This window comes from Triturus cristatus, chromosome 1_2 (genome assembly GCF_964204655.1).
Source record: "Triturus cristatus chromosome 1_2, aTriCri1.1, whole genome shotgun sequence".
NCBI lineage: Eukaryota > Metazoa > Chordata > Amphibia > Caudata > Salamandridae > Triturus > Triturus cristatus.
Genome location: NC_140580.1, coordinates 643,388,069 through 643,413,065, shown reverse-complemented (window position 1 = coordinate 643,413,065; position 24,997 = coordinate 643,388,069). Strand labels below are relative to the sequence as shown.

The following is a 24,997-nucleotide window of genomic DNA, read 5'->3' as shown; positions in this document are numbered from 1 at the left end:
TGAATAATGTGGTGGTTCAGCGGACAGTGCAGCAGTACACCTTACTTGCTATGATTAACCCCTCCGATTTTGTCCCATCATGCAGCACCAGCATGCCCCACTAATGACTCCGTTGCTCCAGTGCATGCCTCAAGTCTACTAGGAGCTCTAAGGGTATCCCTTCGGTTCCCCAGGGCCTTTTCAAAAATGTTCCTGGGGATACTTAATACAGGTATTTTACCAGAAAACTGGAGAGGAGCAATCATTAGACCCATCCACAAACAAGCATTGGCATAGCCAATAGGTCTCGCTTTTGGAACCTTATAAGTGTTTAGCCATGCAACAGTTGCATAACTAAATACTTATAAGGTCCCAAAAGCGAAACCTATTGGCTATGCCAATGCTTGTTTCTGTTTATTACTGCTCTGTAGTAATGGCGGCGCCCGGGTGCCACCATTGCTATATAGAAGTAATAAACAGGAAAAAAAACCTGGCTCACGGAGAACATCGAAGCGGCCGCGAAAGTGATCGCGATCAAACCTCAAAGCGGCCGCGAAAGTGAGGCGCGCACATGCACTGTAGCTCTAGGCTACAGTGGTAGCACTTTTTTGAGCCCTCACAAAAAGTCTCGCCAGATCAGCGCATGCGCTGGGTCAGGTGAGACCTAGAAAGGAGACACAAAAGCCCCTTAGAATTATAGATTAATTAATCTTCTAGATATAGGAGAAAAAGTATTCGCCAAAATAATCCTGGAAAGACTCCATGGCTGGGCAGAAGTAAATCGGGTTGGGCCCCTGGAAAAGGGGGGGTTTAAGGAGGGGCACTCAACTGTCGACCACTGTTTTGCACTCTGGTCAATTGTGCGGAAGTCTATCGAGCAGAGAGGAAGTTTGTTCTGTGGCTTCGTGGACTTCCGCGCAGCATTCGATGTAGTAGTCCGTGAAACAATGTGGGAGATGCTGATTGGATATAACATCCCAAGGGATCTACTAAGGCTAATACAAGTACTACATACTTGTAATTGGGCGCAGATAATTTTGGACATAGATGGGAGCCTATCAGAAAATTCAAATTGGAAATGGGTTGAGACAGGGGTACGTATTGGGCCCTCTACTTTTTTCCTTATTTATTGCAGACCTGCCTAGAGTTTTAGGAAATGAAAGGGGAGCCAGACCAAAGTTAGATGGGAAACCTATTTCATGTGGATGCGGATGATCTGGTAATAATAGACCAAACCGAGATCGGTCTGCAAAGAAAGATGAATAGGTTTAACGAATACTGCGGTCTTAAACTTGTAGTTAACATGGATAAAACAAAGAGTTTAAGCTTTGGTAGAAGGGATATACGGTTTAAGTGGTTTCTGGGCTCCAAAAAGTTGGAAAAGGTAGACGAATATTGGTACCTGGGGATGTGGTTTCAGAAAAGCCTGAACTGGCATACCCATCTCAACGCACTAAAACTGAGCTACGGTTAGCGGACTAAAAAAATTAAATGGAGTCTATGGTGAAAAGTCAGATAGACCGGTTTTAAAAGCTTATACTGCCATGGTACCCGAGGAGGGAAAAACCCTGAAAAACGTATTATCATTAACTAAGTCCTCAGTGGTCCAGGCAGTGAGATTAGAAACCAGAACCACCTAATGGGGGTATAACTGCTTGCATGGCCTTATTAAGATTCTGGCAGCCCCAGGGAACGGGAGAAGAATATAACATTTCGCAACGGTGCAGAAACGAGATATTGATGAGCGAGCTAATATAGGCAAAAGGCATAAGTGAAACTATTAAAGTTTGCAGAATGATGAGGATCAAGCTGTGTCCCCTGTCTTTACAAATTGACGTTGACGAGAGGAAACGTAGGGCCCTGGGGGAAGAAATCTCTGGAGCCCAGCTCCAAAATTACCTCCTGGGGGAAAAAATCTGTACGTTTTATGGCTACCTCGTGGCACAATGAACATCACTTTCCTTATATTGATAGATTACCCTGTCGTTGGTTAAGAAGAGAATTACTAAGGTTGAGAATTGGTGTTAACCCCTGCTATGCTAATAACAGGGTAAAAAGAGTAATGATTGATAGCAAGGGGAAATGTGTCTGTACCCTGGGAACAACGTGTGATATTTTACATGTATTAGATTGTCAGAAGGTTTTAGGTATACGGAAAGAGATTTTACGTCCAATTTTTAAAAAGTATGGTATTAATAATAGGGTATAAGCTGTAGACCTTTTAATTGAAATGAGTAATTTAGATATAGCTTGCGCTATGGGGGAAGTTCATCCAAAAAGTTAAAGAAACCCTTAAATGTAAATAGAACTGATAAGCTTGTTTTACCATACAATATGGTGTATGTTACACAGATCGATGGAAGGCTCAATGATTTAAATATATGAATTTTATGATGATGTTTTTAAAATTAAGAACTGTGATTTTAGGAGCTGTATTTATGAAGTTTTTAAATGTTTAAGGACTATCTAGCCCAAATAAACTTTGCTTTGAACTGAACTGGTTCCCCAGGACCAAGTTGTATCGCTCCCATGCCGAAGCGTCGCCTCTACCTCCTCCTTTCATAGCAGGGGTGGTGCTTAACCTGTCCCTGGAAGTGTCTCCCTGTATGGTGGTTTTGGGAAGTATTCTGCCACGTACCAATCCTGCACCTGAATCCTTTGAGAAATAAAAAAAAGTGGTACATTAGCTTAATTTGAATTCCAGTGTTGGCTTGGGATTACTGACTCAATCTATATGGTTTGGAGAATTATCTGGTTGGGCCCGGATTGTAAGAGATGGGCGGGGGTTGTGTGATGGTAAATTTTAACCAACCTACCATCACTACACGCTTCTTGGCAAACCTGAGCCCACCTAGGTCTTCCAAACCACTAGTATTTTAGCACTTTCTCAGGTTTCTTTCTGTAAGGCTGAGAAAGTCTGTCCTCATTTTGTAAACCAGGCATGGCAGAAGCAGGACTTCCAAGGTAGTTTTCATTTAGCCACATTGCCGCCCTCAGCCTTGAGTATTTCGAACAGATTGCCCCCCCCCCTCTGTAATCATGCAAGCGAGTCCTGCTTACTTATCCCAGTCACCCTCTATGGCCACCTCTCACACTTGAACGACTTAAGTTATTGTGGAATTTTGCGGGGTTATCTGCCAAGTTTTCAACATTACCTGGAGGCAGTCTGTTAAATCTTACCTGATCATCAGGGGCGTAACACAGGCCCCTGCGGTGCGGGGGGGGGGGGGGGGGGGTGTCAAGCTCCAGGGGGCCCCCTCAGCACAGCACTCTGTCTGCAGGGCTCCTGATTGCCCCTCCAGGTGTTTTGCAGGGAGGCCCCCTCAAGGTTCGTTACGCCAATGCTGATCATTTGTCTCCAGGAATCTTGGGAGGAAGGATAGACCTACTTTTCCCCTGCAGGGCCCCTCTGTGGAGGGGTGGGTCAGTGGGAGCTTGATCACTTTCATTGCAGTGGAATTCTGTGGGCACGTTCAGGATCTGGAATGGGATGTGCATACGCTGCAGGGGCTGAAGATATCCGTCCCGGGCCTTACAATGATAGTACTAGTTAACTTCTGTAACGCAAAGGCTGGCTAGAAGGGTAGCCAGTCTTCACCATTGAAGCTGTTATGGATTCCCTGTTGGAGCATGGCCTCGGGAAGGAGATGATAATTTTATTGGGGAATTTCAATTGTCACCTAAGTGACTGCCCATTCGTGTCTGCTGCGACTAAGTCTTAATATATGTTGAACGGGAGGCTCCATCGGGTTCACGCTAAAGAGGGTCTAGATCTTAATACTATCCTAGACGCTTACAACCGATCTTTGCTTTGCAGAAGTTGGTCAACTCCCCCCCCCCCCCCCCCCCTCAATCCGTTTATTTTTCCCAACATTTTTAAATGGAGGGGTTGTATATCTATTATAGATTTCATATTTCTGCCGGCTCCTTTGTTTTTGCAGATCACCAACTATATCATGTGTAGCCCTTTCAGTGATCATAACCTCCTGTCCTTAGTCATTGGTAGAGTAACTGTTAGGGCATGGGGTGAGGAGCAAAAAGAGCTTTTCCTTGTTGATCAAGGCAGGAGACCTAAATGGGCTCAGGTGGAACCATTGCAATTTAAAGCGCCCCGGAGAGGGACTTTTTGCAAGCATTTGCGGACATTGCTCAAAGTCCTAGCATTGTCTGTTCTAGTAACAAAACAAGGCTCGCACGATCCTAAGTGGTTTGATAAAGTTTGTTCAAGAAGCCTTCATCTGAAGGTGGCTCTTAAGCAGGCCCCCAGAAACTGGGATCTTGTTGCCTCTTTTTGGTTGGCATACAAAAAGACCATAGCCAACCGTAAATTTATATTGCAGGAAAATGCTTGGGAGGAGCTTGGCCAGGCATGTGAGCTTAAAAACAGCTCTTTTTTTGAAGGGTGATAAACAGGCCTTGTTTTGCAGAGGGGACCAGCCCAGCAATATTCCACCATATCCCAGAGCAACAATGGATGGACCACTTTGAAGGGGTTTATAACTTTGGAGACAATTGGGTAGGAGCGGATCGGGCGAAAGCTGTCTATAGTAGGGCCAGTGTGGTTTTTACATTAGATGAAGTGACCCAGGGTATTTGTATGCCCTCACAAAACGAGGCCCCTGGCCCAATGGGATTCCCCTAGGTATGTTTTTGACCATATTGAGGCCTGGGGCACAGTTTTGAGTTTGGTTTTGAACTCTGTAGCGCGGGTGGGGGTGCTGCCCTCGTGGTCTACAGCAGTGATAGTGCTAGCTTATAAGAAGGGGGATAAATACAACCCTCAACGTTACCGCCCCATCTCATTAATTAATGCTGTAGTTAAGGTCATAAGGAGGGTAATTCTAAATGGGTTGATGGTGTTGACCAATGTTAAAGATATGTTCTCAGAGGTTCAATATGGATTCGGGCCTGGCAGGTCAACACCTGATCAATGTTTGAACTTGTACTTAATTATCAATAAGTATACTGTTGCTTGGTCGGTATCTCCATCTGGCATTCATAGACCTCATGTCTGCCTTTGAAAGAGTTAATCGTGTAAAGTTGTTGGGCTATGCTTCTCATGATGGGGGTCACCCCGAATATTGTAACCCTTTTGTCTGACCTACACTCTGGCACTTCGGCATCTCTGCGGCTTTCTCAAGGAGCTGACCGCACTCTGCCTTTACCCACAAGTAGGGGTGTTAGTCAGAGAGCATTCTCGCACCTTTTCTGTTTGCCCTCTACATCAATGCTCTTGTGCAAGCCCTTTTCTCTGTCCAGGCAGATTGTCCGAGGGTGGGATTGAGCTCACTTCTTGTAGTGTTGTATGCAGACAATGCCATTCTTATGGTCCGATCTGCCGTAGGGCTGCAGCTACAATTGGACAAGTTTGTTGCCTTCATGGTGAGTTTGGATTTGACAGTAAACTTGACTAAATCGTTTGTCAAGGTAGTTGGCCCTTAGTCCAATAGCTCTAAGACCTTTAAGTTGGCTAACCATATTTTGGCAAAAGTCCCGGCCTTTCCTTATTTAGTGATGTTATTTGATGTTAACAAAAACTGGAAGCCCCTGATTGACAGGACGAGGTGAGCTTGTCGAGGTCACGGGGGCAGTGGGCAGGATTACTCTGCGATTGTTTTTTTTGTTGTTTTATTTGGTCACCAAGTATTTTACTTCAGATCTATTAGGCCATAGGTCCTGTATGGCAGCGAGGTTTGGGATTACGTGAAATTGCTAAACTTCAGACCTTTGACCCTCAAAGCACCCCAACTCCTCTGTCAATGCGGAGCTTGGAATAAGGCACCTAGCTGGCATAGTCGCCCTTAGACCTTTTGTGTCCAGATTAAGATCTGGACAAGAGAGGGGCTTAAGCAGAGCAAGCAGATTCTTTTGGACTGCCTGTCCCTTGATCACGCTTATAGAACTCCTTGGAATGCTTATGTGAAGGCAGCCTTTGCCACCCTAGGATGATCATTTCATTATCCCCACTCCTTGCCGCTCTTAAAACTGAAAAGGGTGACGGTTCTGTTTTGAGAGCATGCATCATTAGCCAGAGAACAGGCAGAGTTGATGAAACCCACGGTGAGAGGACACATGCTTTTGAAAACAGCACAGGTAGCCAATATGAGGGACCGTTTTTGTCATGGCAAGGTTCAGATTTAACTTGCTACATCATCTCTTGCCATCACCCTGCGGCTGAGCTCATCCTGGCTCCATGATGCCCTACGGTTGCGACGATAGGTCTCTGCAGGACACATTACTTTTTGTATTGTTTTGTAAATATTTTAGTGTATCTAGAAAGCAGTTTATTGTTCCGTTGCTGAAGTCCTTGAACTTCACCCAAATACATCCTGCATTCACGTATTTGCAGTTGCTCCCAAAAGAACATGTCTTATATGCTGTCTCTTCTTTTTTACGAGCTCTACTGAGATCTAGGCTTTCTACACCCGATTGATTAATGTATTGCTGCTAATGTGGTTTTATCTTTTTTAATACTGTTTTTGTTGCTGTCTGGTAACTCATTTTAACTATTTTTAGGTCTCGCTGAGGCCAGCGCATGCGCTTGCTCGGAGAGACATTTTGTAGTTGGGATTTTTAAAGTGCTGCCTGTGGCCTAAAGCTTCAGTGCACGTGAGCGTGCACGCGCGCAGCCGCCAATCACTGCTGCGCGCGCACCACTCACGTGCTTGCCACACAGCGCTCCCGTCCAAGCGATCGCGATCACTTTCGCTTTGATCGCGATCGCTATTACTTTCGTTTTAACATTTTTTTGCGTCCCGACTGCTTTAAAAAATTTTTGCATGGTGGTGAAACAAACCCGAACTGCTTACTGCTTTAACATAGTTTTATGCGCATGTTTGTTTTCTTTAATGGCGCCCGAATAATCTTCATCTTTCACAGTTGTTTGCGTGCGCACTTGGTTTTATTTAATGCCGGTGAAATATACCAGAACTGTGTTCAGCTTTCACAGTTCTTTGCTTATTACTTGTAGGCAGACAACAACGTTCACAAAGCACTTTACGATAACAATGCGCTTTAGATGGTGGTGAAACAAACTCTAACTGCTTTAAAAAACAATTGCGCGCGTGTTTGTTTTCTTTAATGACACCCAAATTGTCTTCATCTTTCACAGTTCTTTGCGTGCGCGCTTGGTTAACTTTAATGGCGGTGAAATAAAACAAAAATGTTCAGCTGCCTCTTCCTTTAGCGATTTTGCATTACTCTTACTGCTAACACCCCCCTCCAACCCCTCAAACAGCACACCTTATCTTAAACACAGGTCGCGATATCCTGCAGAGCCATTCCTTTAATACAAACTGGCACCACCTACATTTACATATTTAAGTGGATGAAAGACCGAAACAATTCACAGGATCAACTGTCGGTGGCTTTCCCTCACCTGCAGCCACGTGTCCCAGCCTCCCGCTGACTGGCATGGGCATAATTTGTGATCATTTGTTTTCCTTCCTTATGTGTGTGGCCTAACTTAGCGCAACTGCCAGCGATCACACAGATATTCCGGGGCTTTGTTTGTACCGGTGTCATAACGTTCCCAACAAATGCAGACTACATTTTTTTAATGAATACCACAAATAAATGTTTTGGCAGGAAATTACCTGTTACACTGTTACACCAACTTAATGCACATGAAAATTACTAATTTTATATAGCGCAAACACGACCTGAAGGTAGGTTTGGAAAAGATTTCATTAAGGCATTACGTGCACTCCATATGTCCCAGCCACCCGCTGACAGGCACGGGCAGGATTTGTGATCACGAAATATGCACAGTGGCACAACAAAGTAGGCTGACAGAAATAAAGAGCGTCAGTCAGATGGCTTTATTTACCTTCTTTATGTCGCTAAGGCATGTGCTGATGACAGGCTTTCTGCCCAGCGCAGCCAACATCAGAAAAAGCAGGGCATAATTCCCATGTACATGTTTTAAAAAATATGTTCGAATGAGCTCTGCACGGCCGTGTCTCCTTCTCGCACAGAAGAAGTGGTGCTAACAATGCCGGGCTTCTTCCATGTCCAGCTTTCCATTGGAGGCAGGCGAAAACAAATGTGTTTGTGCCCTTTCAGCACAACTGTGCAAAGTGTGCAGTATTGATGGCCCTGGCTTCACTGGGTGTACGAAGGAAGTGTGCCGTGCCGCTAGCCCCTTACCTTCACTATGTGTGTGGCCTAATTTAGCGCTCCTGCCAGCGATCACACAGTTATTCCGGGGCTTTGTTGGTACCGGTGCCACAACATTCAAAACAAAAGCAGACTACATTTTTCAAATGAATACCTTAAATAAATGTATTTATCGGAAATTATCAGTTACATCTACTTAATGCATATGTAAATTGCTCTTACTAATTTTATATAGCGCAAACTCGACCTGAAGGTAGGTTTGGGAAATATTTTATTAAGGCATTACGTGCACTCCATATGTCCCAGCCGCCCGTTGACAGGCACGGGCAGGATTTGTGATCACGGAATCTGCACAGTGGCACAACAAAGTAGGCTGACAGAAATAAAGAGCGTCAGTCACATTTCTTTATTTACCTTCTTTATGCCGCAAAGGCATGTGCGGATGACAGGCTTTATGCCCAGTGCATCCAACATCAGAACCAGCATTGGCATAGCCAAAAGGTCTCGCCTTTGGGACCTTATAAGTGTTTAGCTTTCAACAGTTGATGTTGCACTAAGGATATTGTGCTGCATATTTAAATACTTGTAAGGTCCCAAAGGCGAGACCTATTGGCTATGCCAATGCTTATTATTCCTTGCATATGTGTTATATCTGTATGATTGTATGTGTTGTGCTATTTTTCTCTTTTGTGGTTGTTCTATCTTCCGAATAAAGATTTTATGATGATACCATAAGTTAGATTGTTTTCTGGTTGGCTATTTATTTTGCATATATTAATTTATCGTTTGTGTCTTTTGAACAGGACCTGGTATAGATGTGCCTGCCCCAGATATGAGTACGGGTGAGAGAGAGATGTCTTGGATTGCAGACACCTATGCCAATACTATTGGACACACGGTAGGTACTGTTAATTAAGTTGGCTTACTTTGTATGCCTTCTAGAATTGAAAGGTGAACCATCCCTTCGGAGTGATGTCCAGTAGTTGGGTGTATTTTTTATGCAACTACAGCAAAATGTTCCATTGGTGCTAGTTGCGTGAGAGCATATGTAACACAGCATAGACTTATAAGCCTGATCCACTGATCTATTATATGCAGATAGACATTGTCACCTATGACTGGCTGAAGTGAGGTACGTACGAGGACCTCAAAGTCTCCATATAGCGGTTATAAAACTGGGTTGTTTGGGGCGTGTAGTATATATTTAATGCTGATCTGCATTTATCAGTAATTTAATTTAAACTACGTAGCATAATTCCGATCACTGTTCAGTTGTAGCATGTCTTTCTCATCTGTCCATTTCAGGATGGCACAGTGCACCTCCTATACCCTTTCTCTGTTACATTGTTGCAGTGCAAGCCTTTCACTGGCCAATGGCAATTCATTATATACTTTGCATTGACCAATGGCAGCTCCTGAATAAAGCGGAGTTACCTTCTGAGATCTTATTAGTCCCTTTTTAAAGTGGACAGGAAGGGGACAGGGTTGGAACACTTGAAAGTGGTGGTAACTGCTGTGATGTTGAAGAAAGGATCTTGGGTAAAGTAAGGCATGTGCTCCATCACTTCACTTCAATGATGACTTGTCTCACCAACACATGCCTTACCTCTTGAAAGCCTCTGTCTCTCTTCTGTCTGATTAATTCAACAGGCCAGTTGGATGCAGACCTTTTCCACATTCAGCAAACTTTGTGGAAAGATTTGTTCCACCACTCTGCCTCATACAACTTGAGGTTGGACTCCAACCCATCCGAACTGGAATTGACAGCACACCACCAGCCCCTGCTATTCCAATAGGGAGGTCTACTCACTGCTGAAAGTGAGGTGAAACTCTAATTTGCAAGTGCACCTCTGCCCTGCACTCCAGCAACCCCTGCTTCTCCAGGATCTACAGACCACACTACAGCACTCTTGGCTATTTAGTATCTGGAACTCTCATGCAGCTGTATCCGAGATTGAATCATTGCCAGTCATCAACTGCTGCTGTTCCTGTACCACAAATAACTCAACATGTGCACTTCTCCTTCTGGATTCCCACCTATTCCAGTACCGTGACGTGCACTGGCAGAGTTTTGCCTTTCTGTACCACTTTCTTATTGTTCTGTACAGGGTGGTGAAAGTAGCTCTGCGCATGCACTTCGGTCCTTCTCTGCAGCACCTCGTGCCAATCTTGTGTTGAGAATTTCACACTGCTCTCCAGTTCACGTCAGTCATTCGAGTGCACCTTTTATTTTACATTTTAGTGCAGAGATTTGCTCACAGCTGTCTCAATAACCGCAAAGATGCAATGCAGCACATCTTGTATCCTAGCAATAGGTTCCATAGATCGCTCTACTAATAAATGTTAGTTAATTTGCTATCCATTGGCATCGCCTCCTCCTAGTTTCCTTTCATGTACACTGATGCTGCTTATCCTTCAATACCCTTCAATCCTTCCAAGCTCCAGGAATACTACAGTTAACAAGCTGTTTTCATGCATACTATGAATGCTGCACTTAATTTCTTTCTTTCACATTAGGCAGTCTTCCCCATGTTACTTTACAAACGCATAATAGTAACTGACACATTTTTACAAATGCACCTGCAGTAGTGGCAGATTTGTCCTTGCAATAAAAGTTCTTTTTGATAGCCACAATAATACATAATTAAGTGGATACGTTTCACCAGCAAAGTCCCCTTGCAGGTACATTTTTTAATACATTCATGAAAAATAGTTAGAAAATACTGTTTATATTATTCCTGGTATAGATTCCACTCTGGCATATATTTGATTTACTTTGATCGCTTCACTATATTAAATATCCAGTGCTAAATGATCTATTTAACACAACATTGCCTCAAAGGAACATCTACACCCATATGGTTTTATTATGATTCAGTGAGTAGGTAAATTGGGATGTAGAAAAGCACGTCTTTTCCAACATCTAGCACATAATCTACTTTAATTTAGAGAATATTTACAAAGCTGTATAATGTAGTACAATAAATTGTCCAATTTCAATTGCATTTGTTTGTTAAAAGTTTATAGACTGTTTATTAATCTGTTGAATGTGTGTCCATGGCTGCTGCAAGCATTGCTCTCAAGACTCCTCTGTGTCTAAGCCTGTGCCCCATTTATTTATTTTTTACCTTGTTAGGAGATCCAGGCTCCTGCAATTTGTTGTGGGGCCGCTCCTTTCGACAGCAAGTTATCATACACCTTTCATTTATTTAATTTACTCCTCCCGAGGGTTTCTGTCATCTTGGAATGATAAATTACAAAAAAAATTGCTGCGTCATGATGTATGCACTGGCACATGTGTCTGCATTTCTTTTATACGTGATCACACTGTAGCATGATGAAACATGCGCTTACATAGACTAACGTGTTTTGTTTGTTTCCTTTTTTCTTGTTTTTTTCTTTTGTCCATGCAGTTTAGCATTGGCAGTAAACGTTATTTTTTTAAAAAATATTGACAAAGCCAAAAGGTGAGACCCGTTGGCTTCGATATTGCTTGATTTTCATACTATCTTAAAGGCTCTACTTAATCTTTACAGTACTAATTGCCAATTGTTCACCACTTACTTTTGGGAGACTGAAGACTCGCTTATATGTTACTCTATAATTGCTTTCTCCTCTTCGAGGACAAATACTTTCTATTCAGGTCCCTCGGAGAAACGGCCAACATTGGTCTGACGTGCACAAATCAGAGTCCCTTGTGTTATTAAACTTTCGGCCCACTTTAACACTTAGCACACAAAAGCCACAGGATGGTTAGCAGTTTCTTAAAACGTTGGGTCTAATGTCATGTTTGTGTATGTGATATATATTGATATAAAATACACACACCCCATCTTGCCATTAACCTTTCCAAGGGATGATGGATAAGGAAGTTGAGGCCAGTGTTAACTTCCTTAGAGCACTCCATAGCAAAGTCTCCGCCAGTGTGAGGTATGGCCCAATGTGGGTGGAAACTGGATTATTTTTGCTTTCTCTGGGCATACATCAAGGTGGCATATTGGCTCAACTTATTTTAATACATATATATCCTGGAACAAAATCTGGTTTTCGGAAAAGTGAATGTGCTGCATATAGGTTCTCGTACAGTCCCTGTCTTACTTTATGCAGATGATACTGTTTTAATGGCCAATACAGAACATGGGCTGCAAAAGCTCCTTGATAAATTTGTCCGCTCTATGAACAGGCTGGAGCTAACGGTGAATCGTTCCAAAACTCATATTATGACTTACAGGCCAAGATCAAATAGCAAAAAGTCCTCAACTCCACCAGAATTGCACCTGTCCCTACGTTACCATATCTGGGCATACATTTTGATGAAAATGGCACATGGAACCCACTTGGTGTTGCCACTGCATCCAAGTTTGCCTGTACTATGGAGTGATTTTTTTAAAGTTTACAATCGTCCTCTGATTCAAACCTATTAAAGAGTTGGTGGCAGTATATAAAGCCAAATGCCGAGCAGTTGCAACTTGAAGCTCTGATGTCTGTGGGATTAAAGATTATGCGCCATTCAGAGAGTTGAAAATGTGTCTCAAAAGATTGTTGGGTTCCCACAGAGTACAGCTACCGATACAAGTCATGCTGAACTAGGCCTTGATTATGTCAAAGGCCTTGTCAGAATTTGTCCGCTTCTTTCGTGTTTATCTGGACAAAGCCAGTGACTGATTTTAGCCATAAGGTTACTGGGGATTTAATGATGATGGATAAGGCCGGCAAAATTCCCTGGCTAATGTATATAAAGAACCGTGAATAGCTAGGGTTTTCCTTAATTTTATACCAATCCAGAGGTTCTTTTACTAGTCTTTGAACAATTTTTAAAAGATCGCACCAGGACCTTGAACAGGAATAGACTGTACAAAGAATATCAAAAGATCAGTCTTTTTGTACAGTCTTCTACATTTTGGGATAGTCATGGAACTGTACCTTTGATATGATTAAACCATCTCAAATGGACCCTGCTGACCATGTTGAGTTTTAGCTCTGCATTTGATGGTAGCTTTTGCAGACCTGGTGTGTGTTTGTGGGACAATTATCCTGCACAATCTACTCTGCACTTTTGTTAGTTTGCAAATTTTATTTTTGTGTTGGGAACTTATTTTATTCCCGCTTTTAAAGGACACTGATATCTGGCTTCACAAGCAAGTGATGCATTATTTTCAATCTCTTCCATCCCAGAGTGTCTGTGATTCTACTGTGTTACATAGAAAGTGCAATCAAGCATAGGAAATATTGCCTTCTGAGAAATGCATCTGACTGATGGCAACTTACACTTTACATTTCAAACTTTCTGTATCCTTTTAAACTCGTTTTTCATCTTGGGCATGCTGGTGAATTTCATACAATGTATAATTAAGTTTGAGATGGGGCTTTTATAGAATCCCCTCTGATGGATAGTTTTGGTGCACGTTTGATTTTTCTGAAGCAGTTTGAAGCCTATTTTCGTTGTGGAATATGTATGCATTTATCAACTGTTTTATTGAATAACTATCTCTTTTATAGCCTTTCTGTACAAGACTTTCAGCCTTAGTCTCCTGCGAGTCCATTGATCACAGAGTTATTTCAGTACGGTTTAGGAGCTCATAGTGGGGACCATCAAATTCATTTTAAGGAGAGTCTGAGAAAGTGCCTCCTTTGGCATGGTTGGCCCCGGCCACTTGTTGCTTGGAAAATTAAGTGTTTTCAATTGACAGTGCACAGGAACCTGCCAACCAGGCCCCCTGTGTCCGAGATCCTTCCCTAAAACTGTACCATGGTTGGCAAATTAAGACCCCCCTGTAAGTTCCTAGTAAATGGTACCCCGGTACCTAGGGCATTGGGACTGATTAGGGTCCCCTGGGAAGCCCTCACCAAGGCATGCTAACTACCATTGCTGCCTGCGTGCTTTGGTGCAGACAAAAATGAAAGCCGACTTGGCACCCTGCCTGTGTGCCATGTCAAAGCAGCACTTCCCAATGTAGAGGCAAGTCACCCATCTAGCAGGCCTTACAAAGCAGGGTGCACTATATCTCAAGTGCGGGCATATCTGCATGAGCAGATAGACCCCTATAATATTTAAGTCTATTCTTAACATTCTAAGTGCCAGGGAAGCCATAGAGAGTACATGGGCTGGAAACTTGACAACCTGGGTTCCCCAGCACTGTGATGGCTTCACTGAACCCAGGAGTGTTTGGTACCAAACAACTCTTATTAAACCCACACTGCCAGTGTTGGATTTATTAAAACATTTACTCAGGGGGCACCTCAGAGGTGCCCCCTGAAAACCTATCAACCCTGATGTGGTCTCTGACTGGCTTTAGGCACCGGCCACCACCAGATATGTTTCTGGACCTCTGAGTTGAGAGACCCTGATGTGTCGCCCCCTCCGCCCCCCCCCCCCCCCCCTTGGGATGAGCACAGTGCTCAAGAGGGAAGCTTCAAAGGCCTTGCTGCCTTTGTAATGCAATCGCAGTGTCTGTTGCTTGCAGCAGATGGCAGTCCCTGGTTCAAAACACCACTTTTGGGGGAGAAGTAGCAGGAAAAATATATGCGGAAATTAGGTGTCCCCCTTCACCAACTCCACCCATCGGGCGCTGGGGTGATGTGAAGCATATTTTTCGGTGCCCACCATCTTGAAGTTGATGGGACTTCTCTAATTGGGGGTAGGGCTATTGACCCCCTCCCACATGAGTGTGGTATAATAGAGGGTGTAGACACCTCCGATAAGGAACCCATTGGTCCCCTACATGTCACTCACCTAAACCTAGTATTTAGGTGGGACCCCCCCAGACACTGAAATCTGATTCCTGCCCACCTACGAAACCCAAAGACGCCCCCACCTCACCCTGACCTGCCTGATAAGCTGTGGCCCGACACCAAAGGACACCCCTGCACTTGATGCCCCTGAGCCTTGAGGAGCTTCACCAATAGTGCTCCTACGTCTCCTAGCATCAGAACTTACCTGGGCAGCTGTGGGATTTCTCAGTTTAGCCTCCTGGCCCGAGCCTGCAGCCTCCTTTCAAAACCGATCTCCCCAATTGAGTTGCATTGGGTGCCCGCTGCTGTGTTGGCACTCTGCACCCAGCCGCCCCTGTGCTGATGGTATAAGTTTGGTGCTGTTTTGTGCCCCCACCCCAGGAAATACCCCCCCTTGCACCGCTAGACTCGCATGTGAGCAGCACATTTTCGATCCCACCGCCGTCTCCATTGGCTAAAATTTGATGCCCAACCCTCATTTTGACCTCTTCTCCCGGCCGCCCTTGTGCTGCTGGTGGTGCAGTCTTGGTGCTAACTTAAACCCTACCTGGTGTTAATCACTGACCCCGAAGACTAGATTTGTAAGACGTATACTTACCTGCAAACTACGTTCTCGTTTCCTTTCTATAGGTCAACATTGCAAAGCTGGAAAAATTGCACTAAGTGTCTATTTTTGATAGTGAAAAGTATTTTTCTTGAAAAACGTAATTGCCTTTTAACGTACATCTTGGTCGCAAAATATATCTTGAAAGATACTTATTTTTCTTAAATTGGTGTGGATCTCCATTGAGTTGTTTCATTTATTAATCAATATGTTCATATCAAATGTCTTTCACTCCTCTGTGTTAGTCCTAAGGCTGCTCGACCGCACTACCACAAATGGGGCGCTTTTTTGTTCACGCATCTGGGGTAATGAAGGACTCTTTACACGATATAACACCTTGGTGGTATATCGCATATAGTGCCAGCTTCCTAGAGGGAGATAAATATGAAAGTGGATGGTGCTCCACAGAAGGAAAGCATTCAGTTAATTTTCAGTGATTTGTATTCTAAACCGGAGTTTCCTCTGAAGAGATTTTTTCTCCCCACTACAGAGGACAGTCAATGCCTGGAGTATTTGTTTGAGAGTGAGGAAGAATCTTAATTAAAGTTCTCTTCTCTAGGATAATAGGTGAATATCTTCAGCGTTTCCACAGGTTATTGCACTCGTGTATTGGTTTTGGCTTTGATTTGTCATAAGCCATTTGATCACATGGCTTCCTGTGATCTAACCTGTCTTACTTGGAAGACAACCTTTTGATGATGATAACTCAGCCTGAGAAATTCACAAGCTTTAAACTCTTCTTTTAAAAAATCATCAACATGAACAAGATTGTCTTTAGGAGGGTCCTCTCTTACTCTCTGAAGATGCTGAGGGAATTTCATGTAAATATGAAAATAGATTTCCCGGTTTCACAGCTTGATGCGCAAGCTTCTTTGACATAAGAAACTGCATAATAGTATAGACCTCTCTAGCACACTGACATTTTAATTGGAAGGCACAACCTCGTTTGTTGCCTGATAGAAAGGTAGATAGTCATAGGTGATAAAAACACAGGAGATCAAAGTAAGCCAGGTTCCTATAAGACTTACAAAATGTAAGCACTCCCACTCATAGATAGAGAAATAATTCACCTTAAAGACTTTTCAATCTACTTTGTCACACTTTCAGTATTCCATAGTTACAATCTTGCTAACACGTGTTTTGTCATTTCCAATTCAACATAGTCTTCATCAGGGCAAGAAGAGATCTATACAGACTGCAATCTGTCTTGAAGGCATCATTGGTCAAAATCCTTTGAATTACAGCTAAATGTTTGTGACCTGCAGTACAATCCAGGTCTTTGATGGGTGGAAAAAGCGAGAGACACACAATGTTGGCATGTAACAGAAAGCGAATACTCTCCAGAACCCTAGAAAGGAATGCTAATATACTATGAGTAATTGATGCGACTCGGTAGTGAAGAAGAGGTTCAAGCCACGGATAAAGACAGAAATATTAAGACCGGGGAGGTCAAAAGGAAAGATCAAGACTACTCCTATGTGTAACGAATCCTTATAACCTAGGAATAATGGAAGACTAAATGTAAACTGTACACCACCACCTATCCGGTGTTTCACGTGTCTCAAATTAAGAAGTGATGAATCGCAAGTCAAGGAAGGTAAGCTAACCTCTTACCAACATAGATTTAAAACCATTCCTTGAGATATAATTGGAACATGTTCTTATGATCAATCATGGAATGGCCTATGAGAACAAACTAGTATCCTAATAAAAGCAACAAATACCACACGTATAGTGCCCCAATCTTTAAGGAACGAAGAAGACTTCTCTTATGTGCATTTGTGGTCAAAGTGTTATGCTACTATGCTAAAAGTGCAAAGGAAAGCCAGCTTATGAATCGTGACCAAATAAACTATAATGGTCCAAACGTGTGGTGACCATCTATCATTTACTAGAATGCAACTTAAAGAATGTGCACAAGATTTAAAAAATGTGCCTACGGAAAGTGTCATTGGTGCATCCTCTGGCCCGTGAAGAGAGATAACCGTGCAACTCATTTTCATCACTCCTATTGGCGCATATGCCTGCTTCCTGATTTTATCAGTTGACTAAAAACTCTACAATAAGTTACATGGGGTGTGGCATCAGGTTTGCAACCAGGTTGGAAGACTGGAGAGCAGAATGAACGAGTACAAAAATGTTCATTTTAATTCATCCTGCCTCTGCTCTTCTTCAATTACAACAACCACACAGCTATCCTTCTCAATTTGAATATGCTGTGCATGTAAGGACAAGATCTGGTAACACAGGGCTGGCTCGGAATACGTTTAAAATGGTGCTTTCACTTTAGAATCTTTTATTTCGGTCCTACGTGCGGCTGCTGGATAGTTCCCAAGTTTGGTGAATGAGTTTCTTTTGTGGGGATAGTTAGAGTATCAATTTGAAAGATATTGTGCCTTGATTTGACGTAAGATTACATTTTGCTCTATATAATTATTACCAGTTCTGTCTTCTTCTTCTTCTTCTTCTTCTCTTCCTTTAAGCCAGATTGAAATTTGGCATCTTGAAGGTTCATGAAAATGTCTGTCTCTACACAGCCTGTGCTTTGCCAAGATTTTCCATTATACCATCTCAATGGTTTCAGTACTGCAAACATTTGGAATAAGTGAACAACCTTTTTTTTTCTTTTTTTTTTTTTTCCCAGAAGTTTATATAATCTGGGACACAGGCAGGGGGCAGGACAGACTTTCAATAGCTCATTCAGTTCTCTTCATTGTTCTCTTCACATGGGTTCGGTTTCGATGCCAGGAAAAGGACATAAAAGCCCCCTCCCACCTTCCTCCTCTGTGCTCCTCTTTTAATTAGGAAATCTAGCCAGTCCCTTTTTTTCATTGAGTGCCAAAGGACGTGAGCAGTACAAATGAAGGGCAAACTAATGTGCTCAATTAATCTTCCTGCCCTACCCTATGTCTTGTCTTGAGAAAATGCGGGTGTCCTAACTTGATAGGATATGTGCTTGTTTGCATCCATGTTTAGCCAGGAAACGATCATTTTTGTTTCTCTCTTTGCATGTTGTCATATCTCTGGTTCCTCCTTCTTGTTTTTCATGCTTCCGTACCGGTGAATATTACTAAACTTCACTCATACGCCAGTAAGCAAGTTCAGACCACCTTGAATTCATGTTCTTTTTGTTCACTTTGCCAATATTGAAGAATATGGACATTTTCAGCAGTGTTTCAAGTGTTAAACCTCTCAATGGGATTTTCATCTGCTTGCCATTCTTGGAGACTATGTTGGCTACCTTTTTTATTATTGAATTGTGTTCCTAGAATGTGCCACAAAATGTAAACCAGTCATGACAAGGCCTCTGCATGCTTGAAGGCAAAACGGTGGTTGTTGCTGAATGCTCAGGGCTTGATTAATGTGCTGAGCTGGGGCCATATTTTCTTGCTATGACAACTGGAATCTGTTTGGGCTTGGCAACCTCAAAAGTAAGGCTTGTATGGAAATTCTACAATCTGATAGCATGGTTTCAGGAAGTTGTTGGTGCATTAAGCATGGATTCAGAGAAATTAGTCTTTCTCACCGAAGTCCTGTATTGAGTTAAGTTTGATATTTCCTGAAGTAAAACGCATAGTGTTTTCGGTAGCCTCGTTCAGGCTTGTTCGAATACACTGTTTTGTTTGTGTGTGCTATTTTTTTTTTTTTTTGTCCAAACAAACCTACACTGACCTAGATTACCAGGAATGGAGAGCAAGGATGATCTACAGGTGATTTGGCGCATGCTCATCACCCTTTTTGACTTAGCAGCACTGTGGAGTGTGGTCAGCTGGGAGATAACCTTTCAAAAATGTAAAGTTTGAAAATATAAACTTTAAGTATGAAATACATTTAGCTTAAAAACATTGTTAAATTTATTCAACCCACTAACCGTAAACCTAACCCTTTTTATTTACCTTATTTCAAGTTATTTGCAAATTTCTTTTTGATCAGTTTAAATGTTTTTTTTCAAACTGTGCTTCTCTCCTTTGGTCTTTCCCCCTTTTTTCAATCTTATGGCGTGGAAGAGTAGTCCTAAGGCCATTTACGGATTGTATTTGCGCTCTCCCTTTACTTTAGACTTCTCGTCCTCGCTTGTTTATAGTATACTACATTATGTGGCACTTTGCTTTACATATTCAGTGGTGTGCTATAGCAAAGTCCCTTCTCTAACTCCAGTTGAAGTGATCTTGCTTTTGTGACCTCCATTCCCCCCCTCCCTCCACCCGATATTTTCAGATGAGGTCTTGTGCCTTATAAAATCTTTTAATAGAGCAATATGTTTGGCTGGCTTAATTCTTACATTTTATGTTAAAAAAAAAATGCTTAGCCTAGAAAATTACAGAATTGGAGTGTTTGATTAGGTCACATCTGTCAAAGATCGCCCCTCTCCAGTGTCATATTTTCTATATTTACGGATAATACTTGGTGCTGCTCCAGGAACAGTACCAGATCAACTTTCAAATATATGCTGATGATGTCCAAATCCCCTCTGTTTGGAAAGCAAAACCTCCACACTTCTGTTTCTAAAGTGACAACTGGTAAACTATCTCTTGCTCACTAAATCAGTGCAGTGGCTAGGGGAGCTAACCCTACACCTTTATTCTGCAAAACACATTCTTTCACGCTTCTGCTGACCAAACGATTGCTCTGATCAGGGAGCCTTCGTCCTGTCCTGTTCAACAGCTACAGCATTGCCTTTATGGTCCTCTGAAACCTACCATTGAACACTGAATTAGCTCCAAATCGGTGCCACGATCAACTTCCAGGTCATGTGCATAGCCCGTAAAGAGTACTGGAGCAATGGCCTTGTATACCTACGGAGCAGGCACCTCATTCTGCCCACATCGGAGCCATCCACTAAGCATCCACATTTTGGACCAACTAACAATCTTTTAAGAATCCCCACCAAGGCAGATAGTGGTACTTCGGGGACCCTGACCCTGGAACATCCAGAGCCAGAACTTGAAATCTGAACTAAACTGCAAACTGTTTGGAAAACAGAACTATTCAAATTAGTCTCTAACCGAACCAAACATAGAACAGGGCTTGTGATAGAAGTATCTTGGACATAGTTGTTCCATTGCTTTTATTGCAACCAACTGTATTCTGCCCCCCTCCCATCAAGAGCTCTAAATCTATTGAAAGACATCTAATTTTTTTTAATCACTTCTATTTGGAATTATTCTTTTGTCATGGCTAGCGCCTCCGTGCAGGTATTTAATACTCTCAATTAGCGTTACCTAATGATTGACATTCCACATCTTTACACCACATTATTTTGCACTGCAAGTCTCAATGTAAGGAGCTGTCAAGCCATCTCTCGGACTCATTAGTATTCCCAGTTAAACAGTGCATTACCTGGGAAGATTGTAAATTATTTAAACGCAATTTACTTCTTTGAATATTATGAAGCCTAATAGATGGGAGAATCGCTCACTGAAATCTTGACATGTTTGCCTGTTTGGTTCTTAATTATATTCTAATATTCAGTTGATCACTTCACTACACATTTAGTACAGCTGAAATCCTTGCCTTGCAGACAAGAATATTTTGCAATCTTTTTTTAAAGTTTTAACTCTTGACATTCTAGCTGCAGTTCATAACCTATTGTGCTACAAGATTCAGAGTATATTGGCATCTGCCCTTCGTGAATTGTATCCCTGAAGACCACACAACCTAATAGAAGAGTATGGCTAACTGTTAAGATGCACAACGTTTAATGTTTGTCTGGGAATGTGTGAAAACAGCATTGTAGTATTTGTCTAACGTTTACAACCCCTATTTTGGGGCCCTGAGGCACTTACCCACGGTGCCTGCAAGCTATACTGTGTGGGTGGATGATAGAGAGTGTTTATTGTTTTGAGTCTGTGTGTGAAGTGTTTTGGTGTTGCATATGATTGACAGTGTAGGTGCTTTTACCTTGTCTTGGGTTGCAGCAAATGTAGCGTGGTGATAGGAAGAATGGTAATGGAGAAATCAATTTGCGTTGACTTGATCCTTTGAGGCACTCTTAAAGCAATCTCGGTATGTACACCGTATGGGGGGCCATCCAGGAGTAAACCACCACAGAGGCACTGTTTAGGGGTGGAGAGGGCTCAAGGGGTGCTGGAGATTTGGTTTAGTGGTACTAAAGGCAGGTACATTACACTTTCCTAGCTACAGGGGCAGCAGGGTGTTGTGAGTTTACACCAGAAAAGGTGGTGATTACAGAAGGCAGAGTTATCAAAATGCCACCAAGCGCAAGTCAGGAAAACTGGTAAATGTGTAAAATAAGGCCACGTGAGTGAAAGAGTTGGAGAAGGAAAGAAAGTTAGGGATCAGAACAGTAACTCTAGAGCAGGGATAGTGCCCCCATCTGTTTAAAAACAAAATATACCTGAGTGAGCTAAGTGATGGGGGGGGGGATAGAAGTTGTCAAACTAAGCCTAAACAACACAATCACTTACCCCTTTATCCTACTCCTGTTGGCCCGAAAGAGGCCAAATGTTTGAGCAGGGGTTTGCACCTCCATTTCCCCTCAAGCTGGAGAGCCCTAGTCTGGTCATGGCTAGGGTTTAGACAGACTTGCATCCTACGTATGAGGATAAAGGACGTACATGATGTGTTACCGCTCTGACTAAACAAGACTGTAACCCCTCCACATGCGCCAAAGATTTTCTATCTGAGGTGTCACGTTTTCTATTCAACTGCTCTGAAAACTGGTTCTAACCGAGAAAATGTCGCTGTTTCCCCAGTCAGTCCTGGAGGAAAGGCGCTATACCCCCCACCTTGATCCTCACAGAATTCTGGCTTTGTGTCCCTGTGGGATGTTTTTAGGGAACATTCAACGTGCAACCAAGTATTTCAAGGCTTGTCATAATGTCTGTCCTGCCTCCCTGATGCTAGGGCACTTATTCCTGTCCTGCTAACCCTTAGCCTGCAAAGATATCTCCCACAACCTGTTTTTATCAATATGGCAAGTCTTTGGGCACTTCCATCTAGTAACTTTACACTCCACTTCCAGTAGGCCACCCAGACTTTTTTTGGGTCACTCCCCTCCCCAACCCTTCATTCCATTTGCATCTATACTGCTGGCAAGAGAGATGTGCCAATTTGCACTGAGCAGGGATTGCAGACACCATGAAAATAGTCTCCTCTTCTGGGTGATTAAAATGTTTTATCTTCTACCTCTTCAGTTACTTAGTTCAGCAAACCAGAAGTATTTTTATTGTATCCGATATCCTTTCACTTTAATTGATGCCTCCTGGTGTAAGAAATGACGCATGATATAATAATATTGAACATATTGCACTTGTCTGGCATTTGAATTTGACTAAAATGCTACTTACAATAGGACTTTATTTTAGCATTTTAAAAGGCAAATACATCTGCATGTGTGCCAAAACTGCCAAGCCGTCCTCTCACTCAGATGCTGAGTCAGCTCCTTGGCAGACATTTTAGCGCAGGATGGCAGACTGCCTATCTAGCTGCTTTGTTACTATTGTCTGTTAGAACACTTTCTATTGCAGTACTTGGCATAATTGAGTGTGCAGTTTCCTGCTGGCTGAGCTATTTCTAAAATTAATTGCATGGACTGTGGGAAAGTCTTTAAGTAGCCCCCCCACTCCAAATCAACTTGAATAGATTTATTTCCAATATTAAGCTCTCCTTTAAGGCAGCTTGTTTTGTCTTGTGTGTGTATAAGCAGGGATTTCCTGTGGTTGTGATTCTAAAATGCAAAAGGAGCACTAGGGGTTTGAGGCTGCTTTGTCCAAAAAAAACAAAAAAAACTAGCAGGTCACTGTCCATTGTATTGGCTCCATTTCCAGTTGCAACGTCTTGTAAAGTGTAGATATTCTCCTGTGTTGGATCTTCCGTATACTAGGTGCTGCAAGTTGTAGGTTGTGCATACACCATCAAAATACTTAGATTACAAAGTACTTTTAACACTGCCTGCCAAAATAGTTCTATGGTTCTGTCCAGTCTTTACTTCCATTGCCTTAAAGTATACCGAAAATATCGATCACTTTTTCGGAGTCTGTCCTCCACTTGTGCAGTCTCCTCTCTCCTCCTAGCTCACTTATTGCATGACCAACACTCGAAGAGCAATTCAAGTAACACGAGAGAGCATCAAGTACTAGTGCAAGAATCCACAGCAGATTGAGGCCTTTGACAACCTGGAAGCCTATAAAGACCCAGCCACAAACTTGTCTTCATAGTTGTTGAACTTTACTGTTGCCTCTATTCAATTTTCTACTTTTTGCTGTTGTACTTCAAAGCTTTAGCAGTACAACTAAAAGTATTATCCACACAAAATCCACTCCACTCAATTCACATCCTGTAATTTGATTGTTCATCCTGATATGAAAAAGATAACTCTTAAAACGGCTGCCTATGGTGAGTAGCACAGAAGTAGAAGCCATCTTGAGTTCATTTAACATGAGTTTGGCAGATAATGCAGCATTAACTAATGTGACGGTGAGTAAGCATCCCTTCCTGAAGTAAACCATGCACTGTATCTTCTTTGTTCCTGAAATTGTTCAATGGAGTGTTTCTTTGTGGCCCTACCACTATTTTTGAGGATTTTTGCTTCTATGGTTAAGAGTTGGCTGCCGTAGTAGTGGGAAGGAGGGCAGAAGAATTGATTACCATTGTGGTCGCATAGGATGTGTGCACAATCGGGTGAGATGTGTGGCTGGTGTCCGAAAAGGTCTCACTCCACACAATGCCCAATCACAAACTGCTGTACCCTGGAGTGTGCAAGAAAACTGGCCACCTGTCTCATGCAAGGGTTCCAGTTTGCACTTCCTTTGTATATGTTGGTCCCTTATTACCAGGTATATAAGTGGGAAGGCAAACCATGTATATCTGTGATGCCTGTAGGGCGTATCTCTTTAGACACCTAGCACCACTTTGCCAGCTGTAGGATACTGCCAGAAATGTATGCATAATTTTACTTATGGATGTCAAAGCCTCTCCCACCTATTTGTCATGACTAAGTACCTCCTTAAAATCCAGTGTGTTCCTGTGTGAATAAGTTGATTGCTTCTCTTGCAGGATATTAATGCCCATGCTTGTGTAACTGGAAAACCCATCAGCCAAGGTGGTATCCATGGCCGTATTTCTGCTACAGGTCGTGGGGTGTTTCATGGTATTGAGAACTTCATCAACGAAGCATCTTACATGAGCCTTTTGGGAATGACTCCAGGTTTCGGAGATAAGACGTTTGTCATTCAGGTAACTTGAGAACATGATGGGATTGGTAAATATGTTTAAATGTGCATATCTGGTAATATTTTATTTTTCAAAAATATTTTAGATGTTTTCACATTAGATGTAATTTAAGAAGAGTAGAAACTGGAAAAGATTGCTTTGATGCTCCATTCCAAATATACTTGTTATATATTGAGATGAATGAGCTTGTTAACCGTTTTCAATATTTGTAGTGGGCACAACTTATTTTGGTATGCATATTTGTATGGTCAGAAAAAATTATTTACCACAGAGCTCGTAATTCATTGTGTCTCGTACTGATCAAACACTGAGAGTAGGTGCTGGGTCAGAACACTTTTATATGGCGTGCTGGGTCAGAACACTTTTACA

At 42.5% G+C, this 24,997-nt stretch overlaps 1 protein-coding gene across 1 annotated transcript in view; it reads left to right on the top strand.

Moving 5' to 3' along the window:
- The window catches only part of GLUD1 (glutamate dehydrogenase 1), a 140,832-nt gene that overhangs the window by 50,575 nt on the left and 65,260 nt on the right, over nt 1-24,997 (top strand). The window contains exons 5-6 of the mRNA XM_085607853.1: nt 8,901-8,995; nt 24,452-24,631. Of these exons, the coding sequence (XP_085463979.1) occupies nt 8,901-8,995; nt 24,452-24,631 (275 nt within the window). The remainder of the gene's footprint in view (nt 1-8,900; nt 8,996-24,451; nt 24,632-24,997) is intronic.